Source organism: Mus caroli, chromosome 13 (assembly GCF_900094665.2).
Source record: "Mus caroli chromosome 13, CAROLI_EIJ_v1.1, whole genome shotgun sequence".
Classification (NCBI taxonomy): domain Eukaryota; kingdom Metazoa; phylum Chordata; class Mammalia; order Rodentia; family Muridae; genus Mus; species Mus caroli.
In genome coordinates, this window is record NC_034582.1 from 98323755 (window position 1) to 98350923 (window position 27169).

A 27169-nucleotide genomic window follows, 5' to 3' on the forward strand; every position below is an offset into this window, starting at 1 on the left:
CCAATGGCCACTAGGCTCCTTCCTTCCACAGGCCATCCATAGCACATCCATTACCTGCTACCCTGATCATAAGGCCACTAACCACTGCCATGAGTGTTGCACACATGCTGCCATGTTCTTCTTGATGAGCATTCTGAAGAGAGTTGTCCAGATGTTTCTCAGGCCCAAGGTTGGTGGTTGGTTATGGATTTGTGATAACTATTGATACTTACTTATGTATAAATATAGTTTATCATTTGTATCATGAAACAAAAAAGAATGTAAGAGTGCTATGAGATGCTGTCTTCTGGACATGGCAAGGTTGTCTATCACCAGCTGTGTCCACCTGCATAAGATCAAGCCAGTAAAAATTCCAGTATGGATAAGAAGGGGTTCATAAGGCCCCGCTATTTGCATTTGATGGCTTCTGGGAGGAAGAAGGCAATTTTTCTTTTGGGGATATGGCCACTGGTAGATTCCTCATATGCCAGTAGACAGGCCCATACCCATGTATATACTTGAGCAGCACTAAACTGGACTCAGTGGGATGTAAAAAAAAAAAAAATAGAGAAAGAAAACATTAACATGGAAGCTGTTATGTTGGCAGAGATGAGGTGTGGGTATGGAAGGTGGAGTCTAGAGGGCATTTAAGTATAGAAATAGGGGCTGTATATGATCAAAATACACTGTATACATACATATATGAAATTCTCAAAGAATTAATAAAATGATTTTTAAAAGAAATTATTTTTTATTTTATGTATATAAGTGTTTGCTTCTATGTACACATGTGTACCATATAAATGCCTACTGTTTGCTGAAATCAAAAGATGGCATTAGATCCTCTGGAACTGGGGTTACAGATGGATATGAGCTGCCATGTGGGTGCTGGGAAGCAAACACAGGTCCTCTGCAAGAACAGCAAGTGCTCTTAACCACTAAGCCTAGTAAAACATTACTATTACTATGACTACGGCTAAGACTACTACCACAACCACTACCACTACTAAATATTAGTCTACTCCTGGCCTAATAAAATTCATTGTTAAATTGTTCCACAGTCTGACATACTTCTCCCTTACCTCATTAATCAGAATCTGGTTAATATAGCCACTCGCAGCTACAAAGGAGAATGGTAACTGTCTTTTATATGAGTTCAGCTTAACACTGGAATCCTTATACTAAGTAAAGGGGAGGACAGATAATGGGCTAGCTGACCTGGATATACCCACAAATTGCATGGAACCTTCCTCCTTCTCTAGTATCAATGCCATCATAAGTGAACATCAGACCAAAGCCTGGCCAATAAGATTCTGTCACGTGAGCCGGGCGTGGTGGCGCACGCCTTTAATCCCAGCACTCGGGAGGCAGAGGCAAGCGGATTTCTGAGTTCGAGGCCAGCCTGGTCTACAAAGTGAGTGCCAGGACAGCCAGGGCTACACAGAGAAACCCTGTCTCGAAAAACCAAAAAAAAAAAAAAAAAAAAAAAAAAAAAGATTCTGTCACGTAGGTGATCATATTTGGGACAAAAATCAAGACAGTTTTTCTCTGAAGAGCTGATGTTCAATAGGGGGTCCAACTACTGTCCTATGGAGAAACAGATTTACATAAGAGAACAAAAATAACAGAGAACAACAGGGTCTAGCACTACAGAGGAAGAGAAGATAGACTTTCTGCCCCTGCTTCTCATGAAGAGCCATAGCAATATTTTCATCAGGATTCTGTGTAACAACCCTGTTCCTTCATATAGAACTCCTTTGTTTGAACTCATTTCCTTACAAGGAAATGATCCTTAAGATATCTCATGAGGAAGTTATCATTTAATGTTCTGTGGTTTCTCCAGCATTTCTGGAAGCTATGGAAGACATTCAGCATCACCTTCCCTACCTCCTACATAAAGACTGAAAGGAAAGTGAAGTGTAGAACTGGCTTTGGAAAGTCTTCCGTAACTAGAAATTGATATCCCTTTCCAGATTTTGCTAATGATGGCTATATAGTCTTTTGTTACGTCTCTTTGCTCTAGAGTAAGACAAAGGTGGAAGGCAGAAAGACAATGATCAAATTTATTGCATAATCACAGTATCCCTGGCAATTCTCATCAAAGCAGCCTGTAGTTGATTCCATTGCTATTCCAGCCATTTCCTATTCCTGCCTGTGAAACTTCTACATTTCACTCAAAGGCCACCAAGCTTAACTACAGCTCCTGCTCTAGCCACTGAGATGATCAAGTAATACATGGGACGAGATGGCCACCTCAAGGCAGAAACCTTGCAATCTAGATGAGTCTATCATCACTCTCCTCTGCCATGTTAAGTTATCTCTGAGGAAGGTGCATTCCAGGTCCCAGATAAAGCCAATATGGAGCTGACCCAGAGCAAGATAGCTGTTTGTTTCAAGCTACTGAAAATTTTCTCTGTATATATATTTATGCATACAAACATTTATTTATCTGAGGAGATTATCTAAATTATTTATTCATTTCCATGTCTCCCCCCACTCTCCTCACGTTACATGCATTTGTGTGTGTGTGTGTGTGTGTGTATGCCTGTGTTGTATTTGAGTGTGTTGGCCTGTGTAGGTGGCCAGAGGTTAATGTGCCAATGTCCTCAATCACTTCTCCATCTTATTTCTAGAAATGGGTTTTTGACTGAACCTGATGCTCTCTACTAGAAAAAAAATGCCATGCCAGGCTGTCTTTAGCTGGACACATGTGGCTGAGTCCTACTCTCTAGGCTCTGGAGAGGTGGAGCAGATCATTACAGCCTGGGCTCTGGCTTTGCTGCTAGATTGCCATGAACAAAAGTCAAGGCACTTTACCTTTTAGAACTCTAGTGTTTTGGGATTCTTTGTTTCATTTGTAAAAACAAGGAAAATACTACAAAGTATATCTTGTATCTTTGTATATACCTTGTAGGTTTGCTGTGGAGAAAAAATACTTGGCAAAGTGCCTAGCCATACTGGAAAGGCACAGTAAGTGTGGGAAACCAAAACAACTCATTGGCTACAGAAACTACAAATATACTCATAGAACATGCAAAATCCAAGAGATACCTGAAGGGTGGTAAAAATCTCAAGAGTTAGGTGTTGATGGAGAGAAGACAGGCCTAGACAGAATCACAAGGTATAATTTTCCTCAGGCCCTTGTACAATGTGACATGCTTTGTACAAAACAAAGACATTTGACTTGCTGGTGGCCCTTCTCATCCTCCTTACTTTAAATGCACTTGCATGTTTAATCAACAGGTGGATTCACAATGAGCAGTTAGGGATGACAAGAAAGCAACCAGTGTTTGAATCTTCTTCAGTGGAAACACATATTCCTGGGTAGAATACTTCATTAAATGCTGAATGACTTAAAGAATGTTTTCCCGTAAAATTTCAATAATACATTTCAGATATACAAGTCTATTCCCCATAAACAACAGATGGTACAAGATCAATAGACTGCAACTCTCATGGGTAATACGAATAAATATATTCTAAAGACATGCAAATGGCTCTTGTCTGTTTGGACAGGATACTCTTCCCACAATGTGCATTTCACAGCTTCCTGTCTGTCATATGGAAAGTAATTGTAAAGACAGTAAAGTTGTCACATTTCTGCAGCATTTGCTTGGATTAAGTATAAGGGGTAGGGTGTGGTTTGAAGGTGACCCATTGAATATGGACTAACCAGTTCTCAGTGAACTGACCTGGCACTTTTTAAAGTAGTATATTATTTCAAACAGCTCAAGGAACAGTTTTATTGAGAATATCCAAAATTCCTGCAATAAAGACCCAAACAGAATGAAAAAGGAAACTTGCCAGAAATATTAAAGTATGATATGGTTTACATTACAACCAATAGTATGCCAGAATTTTCACCATAACAGATAGACAGTAAAACAACCCATCTAGTCAGCTTGGGGAGACCAGCAGCATTAATCTGAAGAGCTGAGCTTGATGCACAAGTGCTAGTGTTTAAATAGTGGCTCCAGAAGATGCCTCATCTTACTAGAATGAGGATGACATGTATAAAATCATAGTATTTGTCACTATGTAGCCCAGGTTACCTCAAACTCATGAGTTTCCAACCTCACCCTCTTGAATGCAGGGCTGTAGGCATGGACCACACCTCTGGCCCTCTTTTGCTTTTCCTAAATTGGTATTTGATTTTTTTGTGTGTGTAAAATACACATCACTTACTGCCTATGACACTTCACACACATGTGAATGCGTCATATTTACTTTCTACAATTCTTAATCTTTCACAATTTATGTTTGCTAAAGAACAGAATATTTGAAGCTGGACAGTTAGTTCTTAAGTGTGAGAAGTCCAAGGTGAAGCAGCATGTAGCTGGTGAGGGCCTTTCTTGTGTGTCAGGTGACTGACAGAGAAGCAAGAGCACACTTGATGTATGTGCATGAGTGTGTGAGGGAGGACCAGACAGGCAAACTCTTTTATCAGTATCCACTGCCAAGATACGTAACCCACCCTTGAGTAATCTCACTAACTAACCCACCCTTGAGTAATCACACTAACTAACCCACCCTTGAGTGATCACACTAACTAACCCACCCTTGAGTAATCACACTAACTAACTAACCCACCCTTGAGTGATCACCCTAACTAACCCACCCTTGAGTAATCACACTAACTAACTAACTAACTAACTAACCCACCCTTGAGTAATCACACTAAGGCCCTCAAGCCCTAACAATCACTCCTTTAAGAACCCATCTCTCAATACACCTGAACTTTGGGGATGCATCCAAACAACACCAATTAGACATCTGCAGATAGAAAGCACTTCTCCTGTATCTTTATGTTTCATAATAGCTCTTACATAGTGGCTAGAGGTAAGAGGAACAAATATTTGAAATTAAAGTTAAGAATAGAATGGCTACTTATGAAATACACATAAAAACCCAGCATCGAGTTCAAGTAAAAGCATGCAGATAGTATTAAAAGCAGGACTGAGTTAGACCTTATTATCTGCTGTCCAACTAAAATGTTTGCTGGAAACACATTTAGACCTCTATTACTTTAGACCAAAGAAATAATTGCAAGTCTTATATGTAGACTGATTATTGAGAATTTAAGCTGTGTATTTGTCTCTTTCCCTCTTTTGGCTGCCTGCTTCAGTCCACAGCACCGGCGTAAAAGGAGGCAGCACCTCCGACTACTCAGTTCCACCTTGGCCCCTAAGGTCTTGAGGACGTGGTGGGACATTTGGCCCCTAAGGTCTTGAGGACGTGGTAGGACATTTGCAGGCCACACTTCGGGGGTTAGACTGCACATATGAGTTGAGCTTTTAAATTTTTAAATTTTACTATGCTTTAAAAATTATACTGTCAGCCAGGCGTGGTGGCGCACGCCTTTAATCCCAGCACTTGGGAGGCAGAGGCAGGTGGATTTCTGAGTTCGAGGCCAGCCTGGTCTACAAAGTGAGTTNAAAAAAAAAAAATTATACTGTCATTTTTTAAATGTGTTACCTTATTTTTTTGAAATGTAATTACCAGGCTACCTTTTTTTAAATTGCTAAGAAAAGAAAACAAAATTTATGTACCATGGAAAACTTACACTTCCTACGTGTGATTATCAATCAAAAGTAGAACATATATGATAAGACTCACACAATCTTTAAGTCTGAGACTTAGAATGTTTTTATGAGAGGTCTAGAATTCCTACAGGGGAAATAATTCAAATTTCTATGAGATATCCTAGTCAAACATTACGAACTCAACAGAGGAATATGAAAGGGACTGAATTTAGTGACAGCTTATTTTCCATCCAGCCCTCAGGAGTTATGAAGGTATCACTTTTGACTTTATGTTAATATGTTTATGTTTCATAATTTAAAGTTTAACCAATTCCTCAACTTTAATATTTGTGTCTTACTACTTGGTACTATTACTACATAGCAGAAATTACACAATAAAAGGCAGTAATTTCCTAGTGACTGCAACCATCACAACAAATGCTATCTGACTAGTCTACTTGTTCCACCTGACATTAGTGTTTAACTATTTATTTTGAATCAGTACACAGATGCTAGAAATAGGAAGCAGCATGGCTTTTACATGACTAACTTGTAGCCTCTGAGTGCCACCTACAGGTGAACACAACTCATTACATTAAGCTTTAGGCTAAAACTTTCCATTTCCAGAGATAATCCACCAGCCATGGGTTGACAGGAGAGGAAGTAGACATTTTAAGCTTTTATCCAGCCGTGGGTACACATGAGAAGAAATGAGAGTTTATTCTTTTTATAAGCCTATAAAATTCTGTTTAGCTTATTTAGTCATAGACCCTCTTCTGAGAGAGGAGTGAAGGACATGGACAGTAAACCTTTGAGTGGATACAGAAGTAGTTAGAAATAAATGTTTGCTTCATATTTTCTAAGAATATTTACTAATTACTTTACTTAAAAGACAAAAATCAATCAATATCCACAATGTCTATATTCACTCAAAACTTAAAAAATAAACATATCTATTTAAAATGTACTTACTTAAAAGGACCTATAAAATACAGAACTCAGAAGACAACTTACACATCAGGTTTTTCCTTCTACCACGTGACATCCTTACTAAAATCTATAACCACTGTTAGAGAATTAATTTTCCTAAACTCACTTTCCTGCGCAGGCTTACAAGTACTTTATAAAAAGGGGTTTTCCCCTAATACTGTGAATGTACAAAGTACTCATAAACATAATAGTTTAGAATTTAATGTATGTTACAATGTGTCAAAAGTAAACTTGTAACCAGATATTTTCTAGGATGTGACTCCTAAGAAGTCATCGTAAGCACTAAGTTTCAGGTGACAGGAGGGACATGCTCTGGATTCACACTTCGCCCTCATGTAAGGCTCCCTTTAGGAGTGACAGGACCTGTTAAGGTAGCCACCACCTCTCATGCTCAGACAATGACAAATGCCCATCAGTCTTCTCTCTCCTCACCAAGTGTTAGTGGCCTTCCACTGTCCGCCGATGCAGCGTGTCTACACCCCAATGTGATGTTGTGTGGTGACTAAGCTTTTGAGGAGGTAATGTAGACTCTATGATGAAATCAGTACAAATCAAATTGTTTAGCACTCTGCTCTTTGACTATAGCTTCTACAAACCATGACCAATAGGAATTGTTTTTTTTTAAAGAATTTATTTATTTTATTTACATGAGTACATTGTAGCTGTCTTCAGACACACCAGAAGAGACCATCAGATCCTATTACAGATGGTTGTGAACCACCATGTAGTTGCTGGGAATTGAACTCAGGACCTTTGGGAGAGTAGTCAGTGCTCTTAACTTCTTAGTCATCTCTCCAGCCTAGGAATTGCTTTTTTAATCAGAACTTTCATCAGCTTTTTTTTTTAGCTGCCACAGATTACCATCTATCAACCAGTCTCCTTATTAACTATAATCAATTCATTCCTCACCTACTAACATCTCAGTGCTCCCAGCATCCTTATGATCAAGGTCATATGCCTACACTATCCATTCATGTCACATCTGCACAGCATGACCACACCACAAATGACAATTTTTGAAAGACAACCCTTTATGGTAAGGATGAACACAATATTGAAAAATGCAATGTTTTTTCATATGAGGCAAACCATTTTTAGTCACTTATGAGAAGTGCATTAAAAATAAGCGTTAATTAGTTCTGATAGAAAATTCAGTTCTATTAAATTATAACTTAGTTACATGGCATATAATTATTTTAAATTGTATTGAAGCCAACAAGATAGAGTTCAGAATTTAAGAAAATTCCACACATACATACTTAGATATACCATATATTAGTGTTAGCCTTGCCCACTAAATGTTTTTTAAAACAAAAAAAAGAAAAAGTTGTATTTTAAGCCTAATTTAAAATAAATAAAAAATTTAAAAATACATATACCTTAAAAAAGAGGGGAAAGATGAAAACCTGTTCAACCCTGATTATCTGGATTTCAGGGAACCTTGCCGCACAGAAGAGAAATAAAGCAACATTAGCTCATTGCTGAGCACAACAACCACGTCCTCAGGAGAAAGCTCAGAGGCTCACTTTTCATTTGGTTAACAAAGCAAACATCCAGGGAAGTCTGCAAAGGAATCGCCTCAATGCTCAAGCTTCCCCCACGAGGCTGGGAAACACGCACACAGAGTTACTTCTGAACTTCTATTGTACTGCATACCTCAACTGAAGAAAAGACGTCCCATGTCTTTGTAATACAGTGATATTTAAGATGTATACCCTAGATTTGTAAGAAAGAGTCATGTAGGGAAGAAGGGGGGCTTTAAACTGAGTCAAATTTTAAAAGAGCAAAATGTTAAGTCACAAAATCCAACAAACTTTTAACACCACACAGAACTTCCTGCAGTTACTGAAACTTAGTTCAGAATGCAATGACAGGTGTGCGGTTTTTAGTCAATCAGACTTGAAAAGACATCGAAGAAGGGGTTCAGCCCACTTTACTCACCATTTGGAAAAATTTTACTCAGGTAAATTTTTGAGGATGTCTCCCATATAAATCACTCAATGTTCTCATTGGTATTAGTAAACACAATTTTGTACATGCAGCTAATATACTGTTTACTGTACATTAAATTTACTTTGATTCTGGTCTCTTTAGGTCATAAAGACGCTGGTTTTCACAGCTGGAGCAGTTAAGAAGCATTATGCAATTGTGAGTTTACAGTTTAGTGAATAGAGTACTGGTCCCAGCAGGTAAGAAGAGAGAGGCGTAAGAAGAGAGCACAGATGCCCAGAGCACCGTCCTGACTCACCTTCGGCTTGCCGGCTTCTTCTCCCCGTCTCCGGGTGACTTCACACTGGCACTTGCATCTTTCTTTAACCGTTTTGCAATTCTTTCTCTCATCAGGTTCTTCTCATCATCCTCCATGTATCCGTCACGCTCTGCACTGTCGTCCTCACCATCCTGTAAAAGCTGAACGTGAGTAGAGTCTAGGCACTGTGTCCAGAGACTCATCTGAAATGCTTGCTGAGTTCTAGGCCAGGTTTGTTTAGTTTTGAGTCAGTAAGGTGTTGTAGATTCTTCTCCCTTTGGGATGACCCCTGAATTCTGCTCTAGGCAAATAAGATGGGATCCCAAAGATACTTAGCCCCCTCACTCCCAGCTCTTCTGTATAGCACCCGCTTTGTAGCACCCAGGGTTTTGTGTCTATACACAGTGCTATCTTTATCCCAGCAGAACTGTGGTTCTGGAGGCAGCTGACCAACACAACATCAACTAGGAATTGATTCAAGAAGAGGCGGGGTGGGGTGAGGGGGTGAGGGGAGGCAGGGCGCTGCACTGAAGAAGCTGAGATTTAAGCACCTTGGGATAACACTACCAGAGTGCTCCTCACAACAGCAAAACCAAGCCAAACCAACCCCCCTTAGGCTCCTATAATCTAAGACGCCAATCCCTACTCTTAGAAAGCTTGGCACCTGAGCTATCACCTTCTCCCTGACATATGCTCCTTGAGTCATTGTGTTTAACCTGAAACACTCTTATTCTAGATATACAGATGCCTACTTTCTTCCTGCCCTATCCGCTTAGTGATATATTTCTTGACTGAATTATTAACACAGAATTAAAAAAAAATACTACTAATAAATAAAACCTTCCTACCTCATATTCCCCTTCCCTCGTATTTCCATAGCACTTACTATTTACATGGTTTTTGTTTCTCAGACAATTAAGGAAAATACACCATGACAGCGAAAGCTCTGGCCAGCTGGCCTACTATTTCTCTTTAGTTTTAAAATATCTCCCAGCGATGCTGGAGGAGAGAGGGGGAGAAAGAAGAACTACAGCAAAGGTGTGCTTTACCTCCTGTGGTTCTTTGGGCTGTGGAGCCACAGGGAGACAGTCCTGACTTGAGGATTAGGAACCCCACAACAGTGATTTTCAAAGGCTGGTTCTCAGACTTCCTGGATAGTTATTTGTTAAAAACATAAAATCCGGGGGCTGGCAAGATGGCTCAGTGAGTAAGAGCACTGACTGCTGTTCAGAAGGTCCTGAGTTCAAATCCCAGCAACCACATGGTGGCTCACAACCACCTATAATAAAATCTGATGTCCTCTTCTGGGTGGTGTCTTTAGACAGCTATAGTGTACTTATGTATAATAATAAATAGATCTTTAAAAACAAACAAACCATCAAATCTACCCAGGCATAATGGCACCTGCCTTTAACCCTAGCAGTTGGGAAGCAGAGGTAGAGGCAATCCTTTCTTCCAGAGTTGGAAGCCAACCTGGTCACAGAGCAAGTCTAGTTCAGGCCAGCCAGAACTAGACAGTTGAGATCCTATCTCAAACAAACAAAAACAACAAAAACCAAAAACAACAAAGAAACCCACATATGAATATACATTTATACATTGATTTCCTATGTAGAAAGTGTCAGCACAGAATCAATCAGATTATTACTTGATTACTTATAAGTACAAGTGTTGTTGCAGACTTCATGAACCAATAATCTCTATGGATAAAAACTTCACACCTTTGGCAAGATACTCAAGTTATTCTTAAGCACAGACCTGTCATGTTTGGGCCTCAGCAGATATAAAACAAATCCTTTGCAAAGTCATAAGATTCTGTTTGTGAGTGTAGGACACTTTCTGGGGAAAGGATCCATAGACTAAATCATTCCTAAGCTTTGGCATCTAAAGGTGGTTAGAGCCTTAAATGACCTTACTCTACCCAAAGACTGAAAAGCAAAGCCATATCCCAGCCCATACTATTGTAACCAGATGCTTCAAGATAACTCATCTCAAAATATACAAATTGTTAATTCATTTTCATCTACCACGCACTCTCAAGCCTGTTCTCTCTTGTACCTTGCTAACAAGGCCACTAAGCCAGAAACTATGGTTATCTCAGACTCCTTCCTCATCTCCCTCCTCAAAGCATTCCTCCTTCAGCAACTTCCCCATAGCTCCCTTTACCCTGCTTCCTCTCATGGGTCATCTGTAATGTTGCCAATGATGCTATTTCTAAAATGCAAAATTGACCACAGCACCTTTCTCTCTAACCGATAGATACCCTCCAACTGCTACTCATTATATTTAAGGTGAGACCAACTCCTGACCGTGGCTATGGCACTGTGTAAGCCTGCCAACCCCTCCACTCTTCACTTCCCATCTCACTCTCCCTGTCACTGTCCTCATCACCTGTCCCACCAGGACAAACTGGCACTGGCAGCTCCTTTATGTCCTCTGCTCACTGCTCTCACAGCAAGTTTCTCTAGACGTTAAAGCTCAGCTTGCATTTCCTGAACAAGACCTAATCTGTGCTCAGCTTTAGAGTATGCGGTACTCTCCCCGAGTTAATGTCTAGTCTGTGCTCAGCTTTAGAGTATGCGGTACTCTCCCCGAGTTAATGTCTAGTCTGTGCTCAGCTTTAGAGTATGCGGTACTCTCCCCGAGTTAATGTCTAGTCTGTGCTCAGCTTTAGAGTATGCGGTACTCTCCCCGAGTTAATGTCTAGTCTGTGCTCAGCTTTAGAGTATGCGGTACTCTCCCCGAGTTAATGTCTGGTCTTCTATAAAATACAACAGTTTCCTCTCTTTCAGGAATGTTTTTCTCACAAAATCAAATATTCACTCTCTCTACTATAGCTAATCAGAGAACCTGTTCTTTGATACCGAAATAGGAAATCTCTGTACATACTAAATTACATACTTTCTTTTGAACTGTGCAATGCCTTCATTAATAGGCTTTATCCTAACATAGTATTTATAAAATTTGAAAAAATTAACATTCATATAACACAGAAAATTTTCCTTGTGCTTTTTTAAATGTTCTACTATATATTGATAAATGAATTATTCTTAATATAAACAGTGAATTATACCATATGTTAATTCCCCAATAACTTCACAGGGAAACCAAATGTATTTAAAACTGCATCTCAATAACTGAGTAGTTAAATGATGTACTTTAAACTTCTATGCTAATTTGGCTCCCTTCTAGCCCCAGCCCATGATACTTGCATGTGATTACTGATTTAACTCTTAGGACTCCTTCTGCACGGCTCCGTCCCTCTGTCCTTCAGCTGCATTTGAAGCTCCCTCTCCCCTTCCTCTCCCTAGTAGATAGCGAGTGGATATCCCACCTCTTTCTTTATTCTGCCCAACTACTGGGTGATCAGCATTTATTCACATAATAAATGGTAAGAACTGTTTTCACAAACTTGAGACAGGAGATTCTTGATATAAGCATTGAAATAAGATATGAGGGCAGAAAAATCACCATTTAAATAACACCAGGGTAAGCTTTACACAGTGTACAAAAATATTATGCCTACACACACACACACACACATATGTGTGTGTGTGTGTGTGTGTGTGTGTGTGTGTGTGTGTGTGTGTGTGTGTGAATGCATACTTGCCTCAGCTTGAATGTAGAGGAGTCAGTTGTCTCCTTTTCCTCTGAGGGTGGGGAAATTGAGCTCCTATTCTTAGGCTCCAGAGCAATCACCTTTACTACTGAGCTATCTCACTGGCCTTTCTTTCTGTTCTTAACATTGCTAGCCAGTAATAAAGGTAAAACCTTAAAAGAGAATCTTCTGGAATATGTCTGAAACAGGAATGTACTGCTATAACTAATCCTCTATGTACTTCACATAGAGCATGCAGGATGCTCACACATCACATTTAAACTTCTAACATAATGAAGTTACAGCATTTGAGCTTAAGATAGTCCCATAACATTATGTGACAGAGAAAAAGCAGAGCAGATATTCACATATAAGATTGCAATTCTGTAGGGAAATTTATAAATCCATTTGGAAGTAAATATTCTAATAGTAAAAAATGATTTTCATTTTTAAAATTGCAATTATACTTCTATGTTTTGTTTAAAAAAGTAATTTGTTTGTAGAACTTTGACCTATTTGTAAATCGTTGTATCTGTAGTAATACTAAAATGAATACTCACATCTTCTAAATCTCCTGTTGCATCATCTTTTTCACTACAAAAATAAGTAAAACAAATACATTTTAGCTTCAAAGTGAAACTAATAAAAGGCTTTAATTATCTAAAGTGTAGGCTAGTTTTCTGGAATTACTGTTCTTTTTTTCACCACAGCATTCTCAGAATGGCACTGTACAACAGACAGGAACATGCTCAAATGAAGCCACCTTTTATAAACAGAGGGAGAAACATGCTACTCTATTAGCAGATACAAGAGTTCCTTGGATTTTTTTTCTTTTTTTAATTCAAACATCTACTACCAAGGCTGTTCAATCTACAGAAAGCAATTTTCCTATAGCTTAAAAGATGCTGGTTAAAGAGACCAAGTCCTACATGTTAAAGGATACTAAGAGAACAACAGTAATTTGAAATCCGATTTTTTAGAGATGAATTGGCCTCAGTACAACAGTATTTTATCTCTGTGTGAGACAGGCCAATATTTCATTGTAATTAATACACTTAACACTGATTCACCTCCTACCTCTCAGAGACAACAAAGACAATTAAGACAGATTTCTGTCAAGTCTGAACATTGTGAGAATTTGTACAGCAGATGTGCCCAGAAATGTGGCAACTTCTCCCAGTAACCTTGCACTCACATGGTCAGTCATGATACCAAACAAAACAACGAGAAAGACAGTTAGCAAGGCACTATGGAATTAAACATGAAATTATTACAACAAACAGTTTCTGGTAATCAGACTAGCCTACAACTAGTCACTTATCAAAATGCTTTATTGCTTTGGCTGGGCTTAAGAAAATTAGTTTATGAGCTCTGATTGTTAACAAACCAAGCAAATGAGAAGAAGCCTAAAGACAGGAGCTCAGGGCCATAGCAGCACTGCACTAACCTTTCCACTGCTGGGACAGAGCTTAGATGCGGGTCGTCCTTGAGCAGGTCATGGCTGCTCTTACTTCTCCCCTTCATGCTCTGGGAAGGAACAAACAATACAGCTGTGAGTAGGGAATGAAAGGTCTTCCAAAAGGTAAGCTAACACATTTCCATGACATTTAGCAAGGACATAGTAGGATTAGTAAAGGACGAGTTTCTGAATATAATCAAAGCTTTGGAAACAGAAATCCTTCTATTAACAGAAAATAGGCTTCTTACTTATTTACTTTATTAATCTTTATTTATTTGTTTGGTTTATATGACACAGTATCTCCATCTAGTTCTAGCCTAAGATGGCCTAGAGTTCTCTATGCAGCCCAGACTAACCTAGAACTCATGATCTTTCTATGTCAGCATCTCTCGTGCTGGGATTTTAGCCATGCAACACCACTCATGGCTCAAAAATACTTTTTTAGGATCATTTTTCCCAAGAAAAAGTGACATTGTTAAAAGTAAGTCTGTGGCTTGTCAGATCTGAGTGTCTATGATTCACATACAACTGACTAACTTGTACGACCCACAGATAAAAACAAGAATTGAGATAAATACTCACTCCTATCCTTTAACATACAGTAATACACCACATCCAGGGTTGGCCTCTATCCCTCTCTGTCAGCCTCTTAATTGACAAGACAGACAAGGAAAATTACACCGACAAATAGCAGGAACAAGATTGTGATTAAGGTTCATTGCAGTGTATATCATTTATTAGTAATGTTAAGATATTAAGTGAGTTCTTATACTCCTGAAAATCACAGATTTTACTTTTATTTATGTTTTTAATTATCTATTTGATATGTATGAATGTTTTGCCTGTTTGTATGTATGTTTATCACATTCATGCCTGGATCCCTCGAGGTCAGATCACCTGGACGTAGTTACAGACGACAGTGAATTGCCATGTGGCTGCTGGGAGCCAAAGTTGGTGCTTCTGGGCAAGTGCTCTTAACCACTTAGCCATCTCTCCAGCCCTACAGAAAGATTTTAAACGTTCTTACAACAGCATGTATGTGGTATGTGAAATGGGTGTACGCTAACAAGCTTAACTCAGATATCCTACTGTATATACACATGTTCTACACAATATATAATATATATATATATATATATATATATATATATAATTTTATATGCCAATTTAAGTAAAAAAAGTTCTTCCCAGGTGCAGTGTTGCATGCTGTAATCCTAACCTTCAAAACTTAAAACAGAAAAATTGCATATTTGAGGCTAGCCAGGGCTATTTAGCAAGACCCTGTGTCTAAAAGTTAAAATTTAAAAAAGGACAAAGAAAAAAAAAAGGAAAAAGAAAAAAGAAAAGAAGTTCCTATTGAGCTCTCAAATGAAAACTCATTTTAGATAGCTAAAAGAAAAAAGAATAAATTTGTTCCACAGTGATTTAACGTAAGACTTGAAAACAGGAAGGAGATATAAATTAAGCTGAATGACCATTCCTACTCTAGGTTTTCCTTAACTTTTCAAATGGAGTTGGCATGGAGATAGAAGATCAACACAGCAGATTCTGAACATACCCCTTCCACTATAAGTAAACTACTGAGGCTGAGAAAGTAACTGGGAAAAATGGAAAATGAGTAGAGTCTGAGACACTGGGATGGAAGTATGACTCTCTTTAATGCAAATTCTTCCCAAATGACCTACTTTAAGATCATTATTTGGCTAAAGGGTTTAGATGCTGAAAACAAGACTAAATACACTTAGTGAGTTCTACATAAGAAACTTTGCAAGGAAGTCAAAACAACCAAGAGCATATTTAGAAATGAACACTAACTGGCATGGACCTAGAACGTCACACTAAAAAATACAGACGCAGCAAAATAAAAGAAACGAGACAGAGTACAGGAGGGAAGGAAGAAGGCAGAAAGAGCTAAGGGGCATGCTGACAGGGATAACACTGGTCCACAGCCTCTAACTGAATGACAGTTCATTCATGTGGTGACCTCTCCAGGCCGTGTTGCCCAGCATTATAGGCAACACTGGTCTAGATGGTGTATTGTTTGTAGATGGTTAACTTAGGTCAGTAGTCTTTGTGATGATCTTCCATAACGTGAATGGACTTCATCCAAGCACGTGAAGGCCTTAAGAGCAAATGTGTGTAAGAATTCCCAGACCAAGAAGCAACATGAAGATCATGCCTAGGTGTCCAGAGTGCAGTTTAAGATATACAAACTATTTTGTCTTGTCCTACATATTTTGGACTTATTGGACTAATGTACAGAATTTCAAGTATCCCTATTATGTTTCAACTTAGAGTTAAATAAATTAAAAAAAAAAATCAGCCACAGATTGACAAGAAAGCACCTTTTGGGCAAAAGTATTCAATTAGCTCTGAATCCACCTGACAGTGTTATCTTCCAGATTGCATTTCTTCCTGCGCCGTAAGAATATCATGAGAACGTCAACAGAGGGCTTTTCTGAGCCTGAGATATGGTTATTACAGCACCGTTCTATCATGCAATCCAATCTGAAAGGAAACAGGTCAGTCTGGCAAGTCACTTAACCTGGGTCTCAGTTTCCGCAGCCATAAAGAAAGGAAGTTGGACTAGATCCCTTAGAGCTATAAAATTCTATGATTTCAAAGAGGTTTTCATCAGGCAGAGCATAGATACTGAAACAATGAAGAGAAGCTAATCCACGTGGGAGAGACACCTTGTCAGGCATACAGGAGTGAGGTCAAAGAGTATGTGTAACCTCACACTGATAATCCACAAACCAGAGGGGACTCGGATTTCTTCTCCCACATACAGTAAAGCCTCAGTTCAGACCTTAACAATTATTAACTTGCAATCTAGTCCTGGAATAATGATTACCACTGAGGAGTCATTGAAAACAGAAACCTGATAAGCAAGTGAATAATGAAACAATTATTTTTAAGCCTTTTAGACATATTTAATTTCATGCAAGCACTGAAACTTCAAATTGTTCTGTCACTAAAGAAGGACTCACTTGGCTTTGGCTCTAATTATTTCAACACTTAGAAATAAGAGTAAATTTTAAAACCACTTCTAATATTCATCCTATTCTTTTTTCTTATCAAGATATCATTTTACCAAAAAGAAGGAAAATGAATTTGAGTCAAGATTATGGTCTGAAAATAACTGTACATAAACAAAGTAAACACAAATAAAATTAAATGTGGCTTTTCTCCTGATTTCTGAGCAGCTTTTGTCCTCTAAGGCAGTAAATCTCAAACTGTTTTTGTGGTTTTGTTTTCTCAAACTTAACCGCTCGCTTGTCTTATTATACAGTAGACAGAACACATCAGTGGGCTGAGAGAGCCGCAAGTTTCCAGGGGGGGCAGCACGTGTTCCCCAAGCTCGCTCAGGCCGCGCCTTAGGAAGGACACTGGCAAGGTTTCTCGGCAGCTCTCCATGCTGCTTGCACAAGAGGGTGGCAGCCTCTATCTAATACCTGTGATCACAATACAAACCATTCAGATCTTAAGCTCAAGAATAAAATACTAATTGTAACAGGTAATATACTGCTCTATTTTAAGATAGAACCTTTAATGGCATCTTTCAGGACTGTATAATGTATTAAAGTATCTCTATTCACAACCTTAGCAGGTACATACTACTTTTACGTTACACAAAGAAAACCTGAGCATGAAAGCCATCACTGAAGATCACAGTGTCAGTGGGAAGAGGGCTCAGTGACACTGAGTCTAAGCTCCTGCTACTCTAAAGTCAATTCAGAAGGGAACAGAATCTACTCCCAATGAGTTCACAGCCCAGAACTTTATTCAGCTATTAAAGCAAAGAATATAAAGTCCAATGCTGGAGTGCTATACAGCGAGAGTAGTCACATCCTTTCCTTTGTAATAAAGCAAAAGAAAAAGCTGTTTGTAAAAGAATTGCAGGATAGCATGAGCAACAGACATTAGATTACACTCAGAACAGATCTACAAACACTGTAAAAGACATCTAGAACGGATGGCATTTGGGATGTTAAACAAATATATCTCTAGCATCTAGAGGTGGACCAGGAAAACTGCTAACAGTGATTCACACAGAGCCCAGTGGGTGATGATGCTAGTTCTCTGCTAGGAATGCCAAGAGGATAGTGATAGTGATTGATAGTGATAGTGATACGATAGTGATAGTGATAGTGATTGATAGTGATACGATAGTGATAGTGATAGTGATTGATAGTGATAGTGATAGTGATAGTGACAGTGATACGATAGTGATAGTGATAGTGATAGTCTCAGTGCTCACTCACTTCCAGGAAAAAATGCAGCTCACACATTTGGAACCAAAAGACTCTACAGGTATTTTCTTTGAATACAAACATCACAATTTGTTCCTGTAAAGTCTCTAGATGGCTTATGCTGAGACTCATGCGTCTCTGGAAGGGGTTGGTAAAATAAATGGTCACGGGGTAATATACAAGAATCTACAGTTAGACACATGGTTAGTTCCAGCTGTAACTTCTTGCTAGGTATGTGAATTTGGACAATTATAATTCTAATCCACAGGCATTACTGTGTACCTTGTTTTCCTTATGAATAAATCCAAGTATTTATATAAAGAAGGGTAACAATATCTATCTCTAAGGGCTGTATTAGGAATTGAGAATTAATAAAGCAAACACAATATATGGAAATAACATTTAAAATGAATATTAAGTAACTGAGTCATTAACTGTTATTATAATAATGATAAACACTATTATATAGCAAAATAAAAGACAAACAGTAACTAAATTCTATTTATAAATTTGAATCCCATTCAAAATACTTTAAGACTGGTTTCAACTGACAGAAATGTACAAGATTAGAAATAAGTAAATGCAAGCTATGCTTCTTTGAGGGGCAATCAACCCAGAATCTGCACAAACGTCCCTGCGAGCGTTCAGATGCACAGTCGCCATGCCACGCCGGTGAGAAGGCACACGTGCTGCTCCAGGAGAGCAGGAGACAGACATGCGAAGGGCAAAGGAGAGGCTACCTGGCTGACTCGGTTCACCTCCTCCTCCTCCTCCTCAGCTTCTTCTCCAAAAGAAAGCAAACTAAAATTTCTATCGAAAAAGAAAGAAAATTCAAGAGAAAAGTTAGACAAAAATCATAAATACCTCACTTTTAAGCAATAGCACAAGTTTCTAAGAAGAAATACACTCTATTTACACAGTATTAGTCTTCAGTAGGAGGGTTCCAGGATCTTGGAGCAAAGGGCTTGGCCTCAGACTGCTAACACTTCACCTAGTACCCCCAACTAATGACCACAGATTTACTCCGGGTATTAGCATAATGAACTCGCTGACACATGACAGAAATAAGCTTTTGATAGTCATCAACGCTGGGAGGAAAATAAACATTAGGGATTATAGAGATGCCCAGCAGTTAAGAGCACTGACTGCTCTTCCAAAGGTCCTGAGTTCAATGCCCAGCAACTACCTGGTGGCTCACAACCATCTATAATAGGATCTCTTCTGGTGTGTCTAAAGACAGCTCCAATGTACTCATATAAATAAAATAAATAAATCTTGAAAAAAAAAGAAAGAAAAAAGAAAATAAACATTAATAAATATAGACCCCAGATGGCTCAGCAGTTAAGAACACTGACTGCTCTTACAGAGGTCCTGAATTCAGCTCCCAGCAACCACATAATGCCCCACAACCATCTGTAATGGGATCTGATGCCCTCTTCTGGTGTGTCTGAAGACAGCTACAGTGTACTCATACGTAAATAAATAATTCTTTAAAAAGAAAAAAATATATATATGTATATGGAGAGAGAGAGAGCACTACAGATGATTAACTTACTTTAATATCTGAGAAATACATTTTAATATTTTAAAGCTAAGAAACACAAAAAGTTGATGGGTAGAAAATGTCCTAGATCTTTCAAACTAAACAACAACAGAAACTCAGGTAAGAGAAACTCTAAGTTATTAAAATACTCTCTTGAGTTTTAGAAAAAGTAAAACATTTGGCAACAACTGAGTAATTTTTTAAAAATCTACATGCAAGCAATGACCATATAACATCCCTAACACGCTGCTCTGAATGAAAACAATAGGAAATACATAAGGAACTCAGACTTGTCATCAGGCTAGACGGTAACATTGAAACACTGTATCCTAACACGGTGACAATGACCTTTTAGCATCAATGAATCAGAATAAGAAATCAATCATGGAATCAAAGATTATCATACTGACACAGAAAGTGATTTTGCCACAAGACAGGTACTGTTTGTTGAAGTACCGGGCTCCTATCGGTCAATTTATTAATGCAGCTAATAAATATATGTATATATATTTATTAATGTATTGACCTTGCTGGAGCCCAGTACACACTAAGCATCTATACTTCTGTGTCTTATATGTACCCCTCTCAGTTCACCTTCCTGATAAGCAGGTATTGTGCTCATTACAACTGCCTCTATATTTGCCATGGGCAAACAAAGCTCAGAAAGACTGATAAACTTAAGAACTGGGTGTGGCGGGCCCATGCATAGAACTGTCTGAATCTAACACTGAAATAGGATGCAGCAATTCAGCAAAATGGTAAGTTGAAATCTAACTCTATTATTTTTAATAAAACAAAAAAATTAATGTAAACAATATTGGTATAAACTACTAAACTTTATTAAAAATAAATTACTATTTTAAGACAGTATCTTTAAGAAAAACAAAATAGTGAAGGAGATAGTTATGTTTAAAAATATTTATAAAAAGATCATACTAAATAGCACCAAAGTAGATGAAACAGAGTATGCGCTCCTCTCACACACATTAAAAGTATCCTTTCCAGTGTTCTCGCCTTCCCAAAGTCTTTACACTAACTTAAAAATGAGTAAATATTTCTCAATAACCCAGCTATGGGTTATAAGCTATAGTAAATACTAAGTGTTTATTTATTAATGCATGTTATATGGCCATATAAGATGGTATTTTTTAGCTTAAGTTATATAATGTCATTAAATGTAAAAACTGTTCACTTTAACACAAACATGCTCATAATTCTGTCAGCACTCAGGTTCAAAATGACATTCCCTTCTTTAGTGAACAACCATTGCAAAAACCGACTGACTAAATAAATTAGTGTCCCGAGTGAAGTGAAGGTAAATCTCTCTATTGGGATTACTTTGTGCCTTTGGGTTTCAATTTCTTGACTTCTTCTTCTGGCTTCTCATTCTTGGGCTTTTTAATTTCCCTTGGAATGATGTCATCAAAAGGATTAAACAAAACCTGTGAAAAGAAGTGTTTTGAAGGTATTATTCCAGGATATTTTTTATTTTATAAAAAAGTGAAAAATGACAGTGAAGTTTTCTGACATCAGCATCTACTTCTTCCCGACATAAACACACTTTCAGCTGCCTCGCTGAGTGCCCCAAAACATTATGTTCTTTTAAGTCAAAGAGACTCTCCCTGATACCTATTTTACAGGAGGAAAGCCGTAAGGGCCCAAGTCAGACATTTGGACTCTGAATCAAATGCTCCTAAGGGTTACGTCACTTCCTCAATAAAGGTAACTCTTAATTTACCTAGAATCCTAGTCTTTGAGCAAAGACACATAATTCCTTTAATTCACAGCCTAATTCATATGACTTGAGCTTTTCATTCTTTAGATTATCATCTAAAGTTTCATATTGGAATTCAACGCCTTTAATTTTAAAAAAATCTGCATCAGAAACTGCTTTATCAAATAGACAGAAATGAGCCATGGTGTTTAGTATAAAGCCTTTACCTAATGGTTTAAGGATGCCTCTTAAATGGCGCCACACAGCCATGCTCCTACCTCACAACTCTTGACTCTATGTGGATTGCGGGGTCTTTCTTCATCATCAATATCTACTTCTGTCAGGCGCAGCATGTTGTACACTGTATCTCCTGTAACCTACCACACAAAGACATAAAATGTGATGGCAAACATCTGTGTTCATCTTTTAAATAAACAAAGGAATTATAAAATATTTTAAATAAACAGTAGACTTCTGAAAAAGGTGTTTTAAAATAATTAGAAGAGAACTTTCCATTTAACTAAGAATAAGTACAGTTAACAATGATGGTGAAGCACACTTGATTCAAGGCTGGAAGGCACAGCTGCACTCAATTTGGGAGGGGGGGGCTCAATCTCTTATTAAACCATTTTTGATGTTTCCAATGTATATAATGTCAGATACTAATACTAGACATACAGTGTCAACCTTCTTACTGAGTAACAGTTCATTTAAATATCACAAACAAACTTGGACTTAAAGCAGCTTAAGTATTAACAATATGATAAATACTGAGCAGATTATTGTCTAATTTAATTTACACAAATACCCTAGAAGTGAGAATTACACTTTCCTTCTTGTACAAATATGAGGATAGAAACTCAAAGAAGTTACAGTCTCAACAGTGGGAGCATCTCTACCTATAACTGGTATGATGTACATCGTCTCTCACACGCCTAGATTATGTAACAGAGACTGTAAAACACAGTACAAGATTGGAAGCCAAATCTCATCAGGCTTTAAAAGAACAAACAAAGAGGCGGGAAAAGTTCATGATTACCAGAAAACCCTGGGTTAAGAGTGCAGCCAAGAACAGGACAATGTCTACTTCCTAGTGTGTGCTTTTAAGAAACAAGCAACAAGGTTACATCTCTATGGTTTGGGATGACTCGACTTCAGAGGTTCAGTTGTCCAACCTTACTAAATTGCTTCCCTCCTTTTAGCATCAAAACCCTCTTTTGCATAGGATGTAAGGAAACAATTCTTACTGAACCAGCAGAGGGAGCTAAAAAGCTATTCATGTCTACCAGGTCTAAGATTTAAATACAGAGACACTGAGATGATAAGAGGATGAGAGGAAGATGCATTCAAGATCCCTCTGTGAAGAGAACCACTGAAAATTCTGTAAGAAGGTCACCTCTCTCGTTTGCTGTTAAATGTGGGCAGGATTAAATGGACACTATCCACTGTAATACTTGTGGTAAAATGATAAATACTAACGCAACTTCCACTTTATATTTAAGAAAGTTCATCATTGGTAAACTTTAAACTACAAAATATTTTGGGCTGTTTTGTTTTGTTTTGTTTTGTTTTCCTGTAAAGCAGCCAGGCATGGTGGTGCATGCCTACCACTCAGGAGGTGGCGGCAGGAGGGTCTCTGAGTTCAAGACCAGCCTGGTCTACAAAACAAGTTCCAGGACAGCCAGGAACTACACAGAGAAATCCTGCCCTGCTCCCCAACCCACCCCCCCAAAAATGGAAAGAAAGAAAGAAAGAGAGAGAGAGAGAGAGAAAGAAAGAAAGAAAGAAAGAAAGAAAGAAAGAAAGAAAGAAAGAAAGAAAGAAAGAAAGAAAGAAAATGTGTAAAACAACACTGGCTAAGCGTCCATAAGTAGCTAATACCACTACTATGACTTTAAAAGACATATTGGGACCATGACAAATGACTGACCTGAAGCACACACAGCTAAGGCATCCCTTACAGTTCTTCAGAGTAGCAACATACTCCCTCATACAAGTACAACATTTTAAAGGCCACTATTATATAAGTTACCTGAAGGTACCATAGAAGCTTGAAGAATAACATAAATCAAAACCAAGCCCTTCCACCAACCTTTCCAAAGATGGTGTGCTTATTGTTAAGTTCATCTGCTCGGCCCAGAGTAAAGAAAAACTGGCTGCCATTATCATGTGGACCCGCATTTGCCATGGCAACCAGTCCTCTCCTATTAAAACGCAACCGTGAGTGAAATTCATCCTGCAAGAATGAAAGAGATTTACTGACTGTTCTCAAGTCATACCACCCTTCATATTCAATCAGCTACACAGCCGACCAGCAAGGCTCAGACAATTTCTAATCAAAAATACTGAAGCTTTATTTAACTGATTTTGAAGTACAATCAAATCCAAATTTACTATCTGTTCAATGCTCTTAAACCTGAATTCTGCAGCTTGCATGTTCTAAATATATTCAGCCCCATAACTATCTTCTGGAAGTCAACTTACAGAGGAAGGATGCTGCTCAAAGGGAATCAGAGTCTAAGTCTCATTTTCCTACTCACCTCAGAGTCCTCCAACCCTTTAAAACAGTCCAGTTTTCCCAAGAAACCCATCTTTGAGCCACTGTAAAGCCGCCAGCTATTGTTGCACATGTTATAAAGTGATGGGTTTCTTCTTGTTTTTCAATTCAGAGAATCTTCCATAAGTGTATTAATGTGATTTCACTGTGTTTTTAAAAGTCCTAAACCATTCTAAATAGATTCTTGTCAGAGACGGCATGAGTCTGTCTTAGCAGAGTGTAACAGTGCAGGGGTCCACTGTTGCTCAGTTGCTTTCTGTATTCTGAGAGCTACTCAGAACTTCCCCTCAGACTGAACACTGGAATCATCTATGACACACCCATCTAGCACAATCAGTGCCTTTTAAGCATCAGAGACTGTTTTTCTTTAATATATTAGCCTTAAGATCTGAATACAGTACATCTCACCAGGAGCCAGATAGACAAATACCTTGACTTTTGCCTTCTAGGCCTTCAGCACAAAGGCTTCCCATAAAACAAATCAGAAAGACTGCTTGGTAGGTAGTATTTGCTCTGATCTCTGAAAAACTTTAACTCCATTAACTCTGTATATTACATGAGACATTCTTGTGGGACACGATCACTTTTGAAGAAGCATTGCAAGTAAATTGATCTGACCTTGAATGGGGCTCCATAGATAGATTCTCCACCGGTCCCAGTGCCTGTGGGATCTCCACCTTGGACTATAAAGCCAGGTACAACTCTATGAAAAATGGTGTTGTCATAGTAGGCTGAAAAATAATATATCAAGTTCTAAAAGTTAGTATCACGTTAGTTATCATAGTTAATATACAAACAGAGTCACAAGATTTAATTTCCAGAATGCTAAATTGGCTTTTAAACCAAAACCTTTCCTCTCCACTTCTTATAAAACAATCAATTTTCAAACACTATCTGTTTCTACAGAGACAATGGCGGTTTGGTTTGGGGGGGGGGGGTTGTTTGTCTTTAATCTCCATAATTATCAATTATAAATTATTGTTTTTAAATTAAAAATAAGAAGTTTAATACACACCAATGTCTTTCAACTGGGGGAAAGAGAAGAGTAGCAATTCTGCACCCTGGGGGCAGTTATCAACATTTTCAAATATTTTTGGCTATCAAAACTGGGAAATACTACTGGCATCTTGTACAAGATGGCAAGAATACTGCTAAGCATCCTGAAGCCCAAAGGATTGTTTCTGCAACAAAAAATAGCCAATCCCAAAGGCTAGCACTGCTGGGGCTGAGAAGCCTAGGTAGGAGATAGCTCATTTTTGCCTCTTCCATTTCTCCTGATAGAAAATTAACTTAGTAATGTACAAAAAATATAAACCTGCAGATAGAAGTTCTAGCACTGTCTGTGCAGTCTCCTTTAAGTTCAATAAGTGAAATAATGTACTTTATTCTAATTAAATATCTAAGTGATTTTCAGAAATTATTTATATATAAAAATATAATTTCTAGTCACAAATATGCAGCATCAATGATATATGGTCTCCCTTAGAATGCCTTGTCTGAGACCAGAATCATTGAGAAGGAAAACACTAGTTAAGTATGACAGGAGCATAGGACATCCCCTAAGAAAACTGAAAATCTGTTGCCTTTTGCTCTCTTTTCCTTCCTTTGTAACAATTTTATATTTTAAGTCCAAGATTAAATCTGTAATTACAGATACTTGGGTTTTTCAAAGGATATGACCATCTTTCTTTTTTTTTTCCAACTTTTTTTTTTTTTTTTTTTTTTTTTTGGTTTTTCGAGACAGGGTTTCTCTGTATAGCCCTGGCTGTCCTGGAACTCACTTTGTAGACCAGGCTGGCCTCGAACTCAGAAATCCGCCTGCCTCTGCCTCCCAAGTGCTGGGATTAAAGGCGTGCACCACCACCGCCCGGCTTTTTTCCAACTTTTTATTAGGTATTTACTTCATTTACATTTCAAATGCTATCCCTTATAACCCCCCCTCCCCTCCCCACTGAAAACTACACATTGTTGCTGCTATTGCTATACTGAACGGTGCATTGTAAGACTCAGAAACATTGTAACTTCTTCAAATCATACTCCCTAAAGATTAAATAGAGTTATCTGCATTATTTGACTCACCTAAGAAATACCTATCTTTTTACAAGTGTCTGCATGTATGTCTGCACACCACATTCATGCTTGGTGACCATGAAGGCCAGAGGCAGCACAGGATCTTCCAGAAGTGGAGCTGCTGCTGATTGTGTACCGCCATGCAGTGCTTGGGAATTGAACCCCAGACCTCTGACAGAGCAGCCAGTCTTAAATATTAAGTCATAAGCAGACTTAAGAGCTGAAGTGCTAAGCCATCTCTCCACCGGTCTTCTCAGGTTTTCAGTTAGTTAGCAATAATTTCACTAAATTCTTACCTGTTTAATCATTACGAAAATTGCTCTGGTTATCTCTACTTCTATAAAATTTCCATTCATTTCTTCTATCTTATAAAAATGGGAGAATATTTTTTTTTCTTTTTGATGCAGGTAAGCTTTGTCAGCACCCAACTGAACCTCATGCTTATTTCATTGCTGTATTCTGTCCAGATTCTTTCTGTTTCTTTATTCACCTGGTCCACGGATTACAATTTACCATTCATCCTTTCTGGTGTTTTTATGATTTCACTTTCCTGTAAAATTTGAGCTTCTTTAAACTTATTACCAGAAGTCAGACTTTTCTTTGTCTCATGTGTTTCTTAGCTTTGTTGACAGTTATTCTAACTAAACTACCTGTCTGATTTTATTTCCTTCCTGCCTGCCACAGCAATTATTAATAATGGTCTTTGCAGACCTGTTTTCTTTGTCTCATCTGAGGGACTGGATTCTTTTATCATTACTTCCTTACACTTTCCCCTGTCGTGATAGATTTATCTAACTTCTTCTATTTGGAGAACTTTGTCCATAGCATGACAGGACACTCTGGATTCTTGAATGCTTTGTTTCTGACACTACGAAGAGCACTGTCTCTAAAAATTAGGTCTAACTGGAAGACAATGACTTGCCACCACTGGAGACATTTAAAGTCGTATGTAGTACATTCCAGATGCCAACAAGAAACTGTGAAAACTGTATGAAATGTAAAGCTGCATAAACAAATATTCAAGAATAAAAAATACTAAGTGAATATAAAATTTTGCAAAGCTTCTTATAAAGAAAAATTACCATGTTATGACTCAAAGTGGTAATGAATCATGCCAGGTGGTAAGCTTTATGGAAAGCAGACTTTGAACAAAATGATAAAAATTGGCTTTACTTCCATAAAAAGAGGGTGAGAAACATTGAGAGAGAGAGAGAGAGAGAGAAAGAGAGAGAGAGA

The 27169-nt window shown here is 38.1% G+C and overlaps 1 protein-coding gene across 3 annotated transcripts in view; it reads right to left on the reverse strand.

Moving 5' to 3' along the window:
- The window catches only part of Cwc27 (CWC27 spliceosome associated cyclophilin), a 172497-nt gene that overhangs the window by 138304 nt on the left and 7024 nt on the right, over positions 1-27169 (reverse strand). For all 3 annotated transcript variants that reach the window (XM_029485020.1, XM_029485019.1, XM_021180317.2), the window contains 8 exons: positions 24482-24594; positions 23399-23542; positions 21585-21683; positions 20931-21034; positions 18790-18859; positions 13785-13864; positions 12898-12931; positions 8740-8891 (listed from right to left, as the gene is read on the reverse strand). In XM_029485020.1, coding sequence (XP_029340880.1) covers positions 8740-8891; positions 12898-12931; positions 13785-13864; positions 18790-18859; positions 20931-21034; positions 21585-21683; positions 23399-23542; positions 24482-24594 — 796 coding nt within the window. The remainder of the gene's footprint in view (positions 1-8739; positions 8892-12897; positions 12932-13784; positions 13865-18789; positions 18860-20930; positions 21035-21584; positions 21684-23398; positions 23543-24481; positions 24595-27169) is intronic.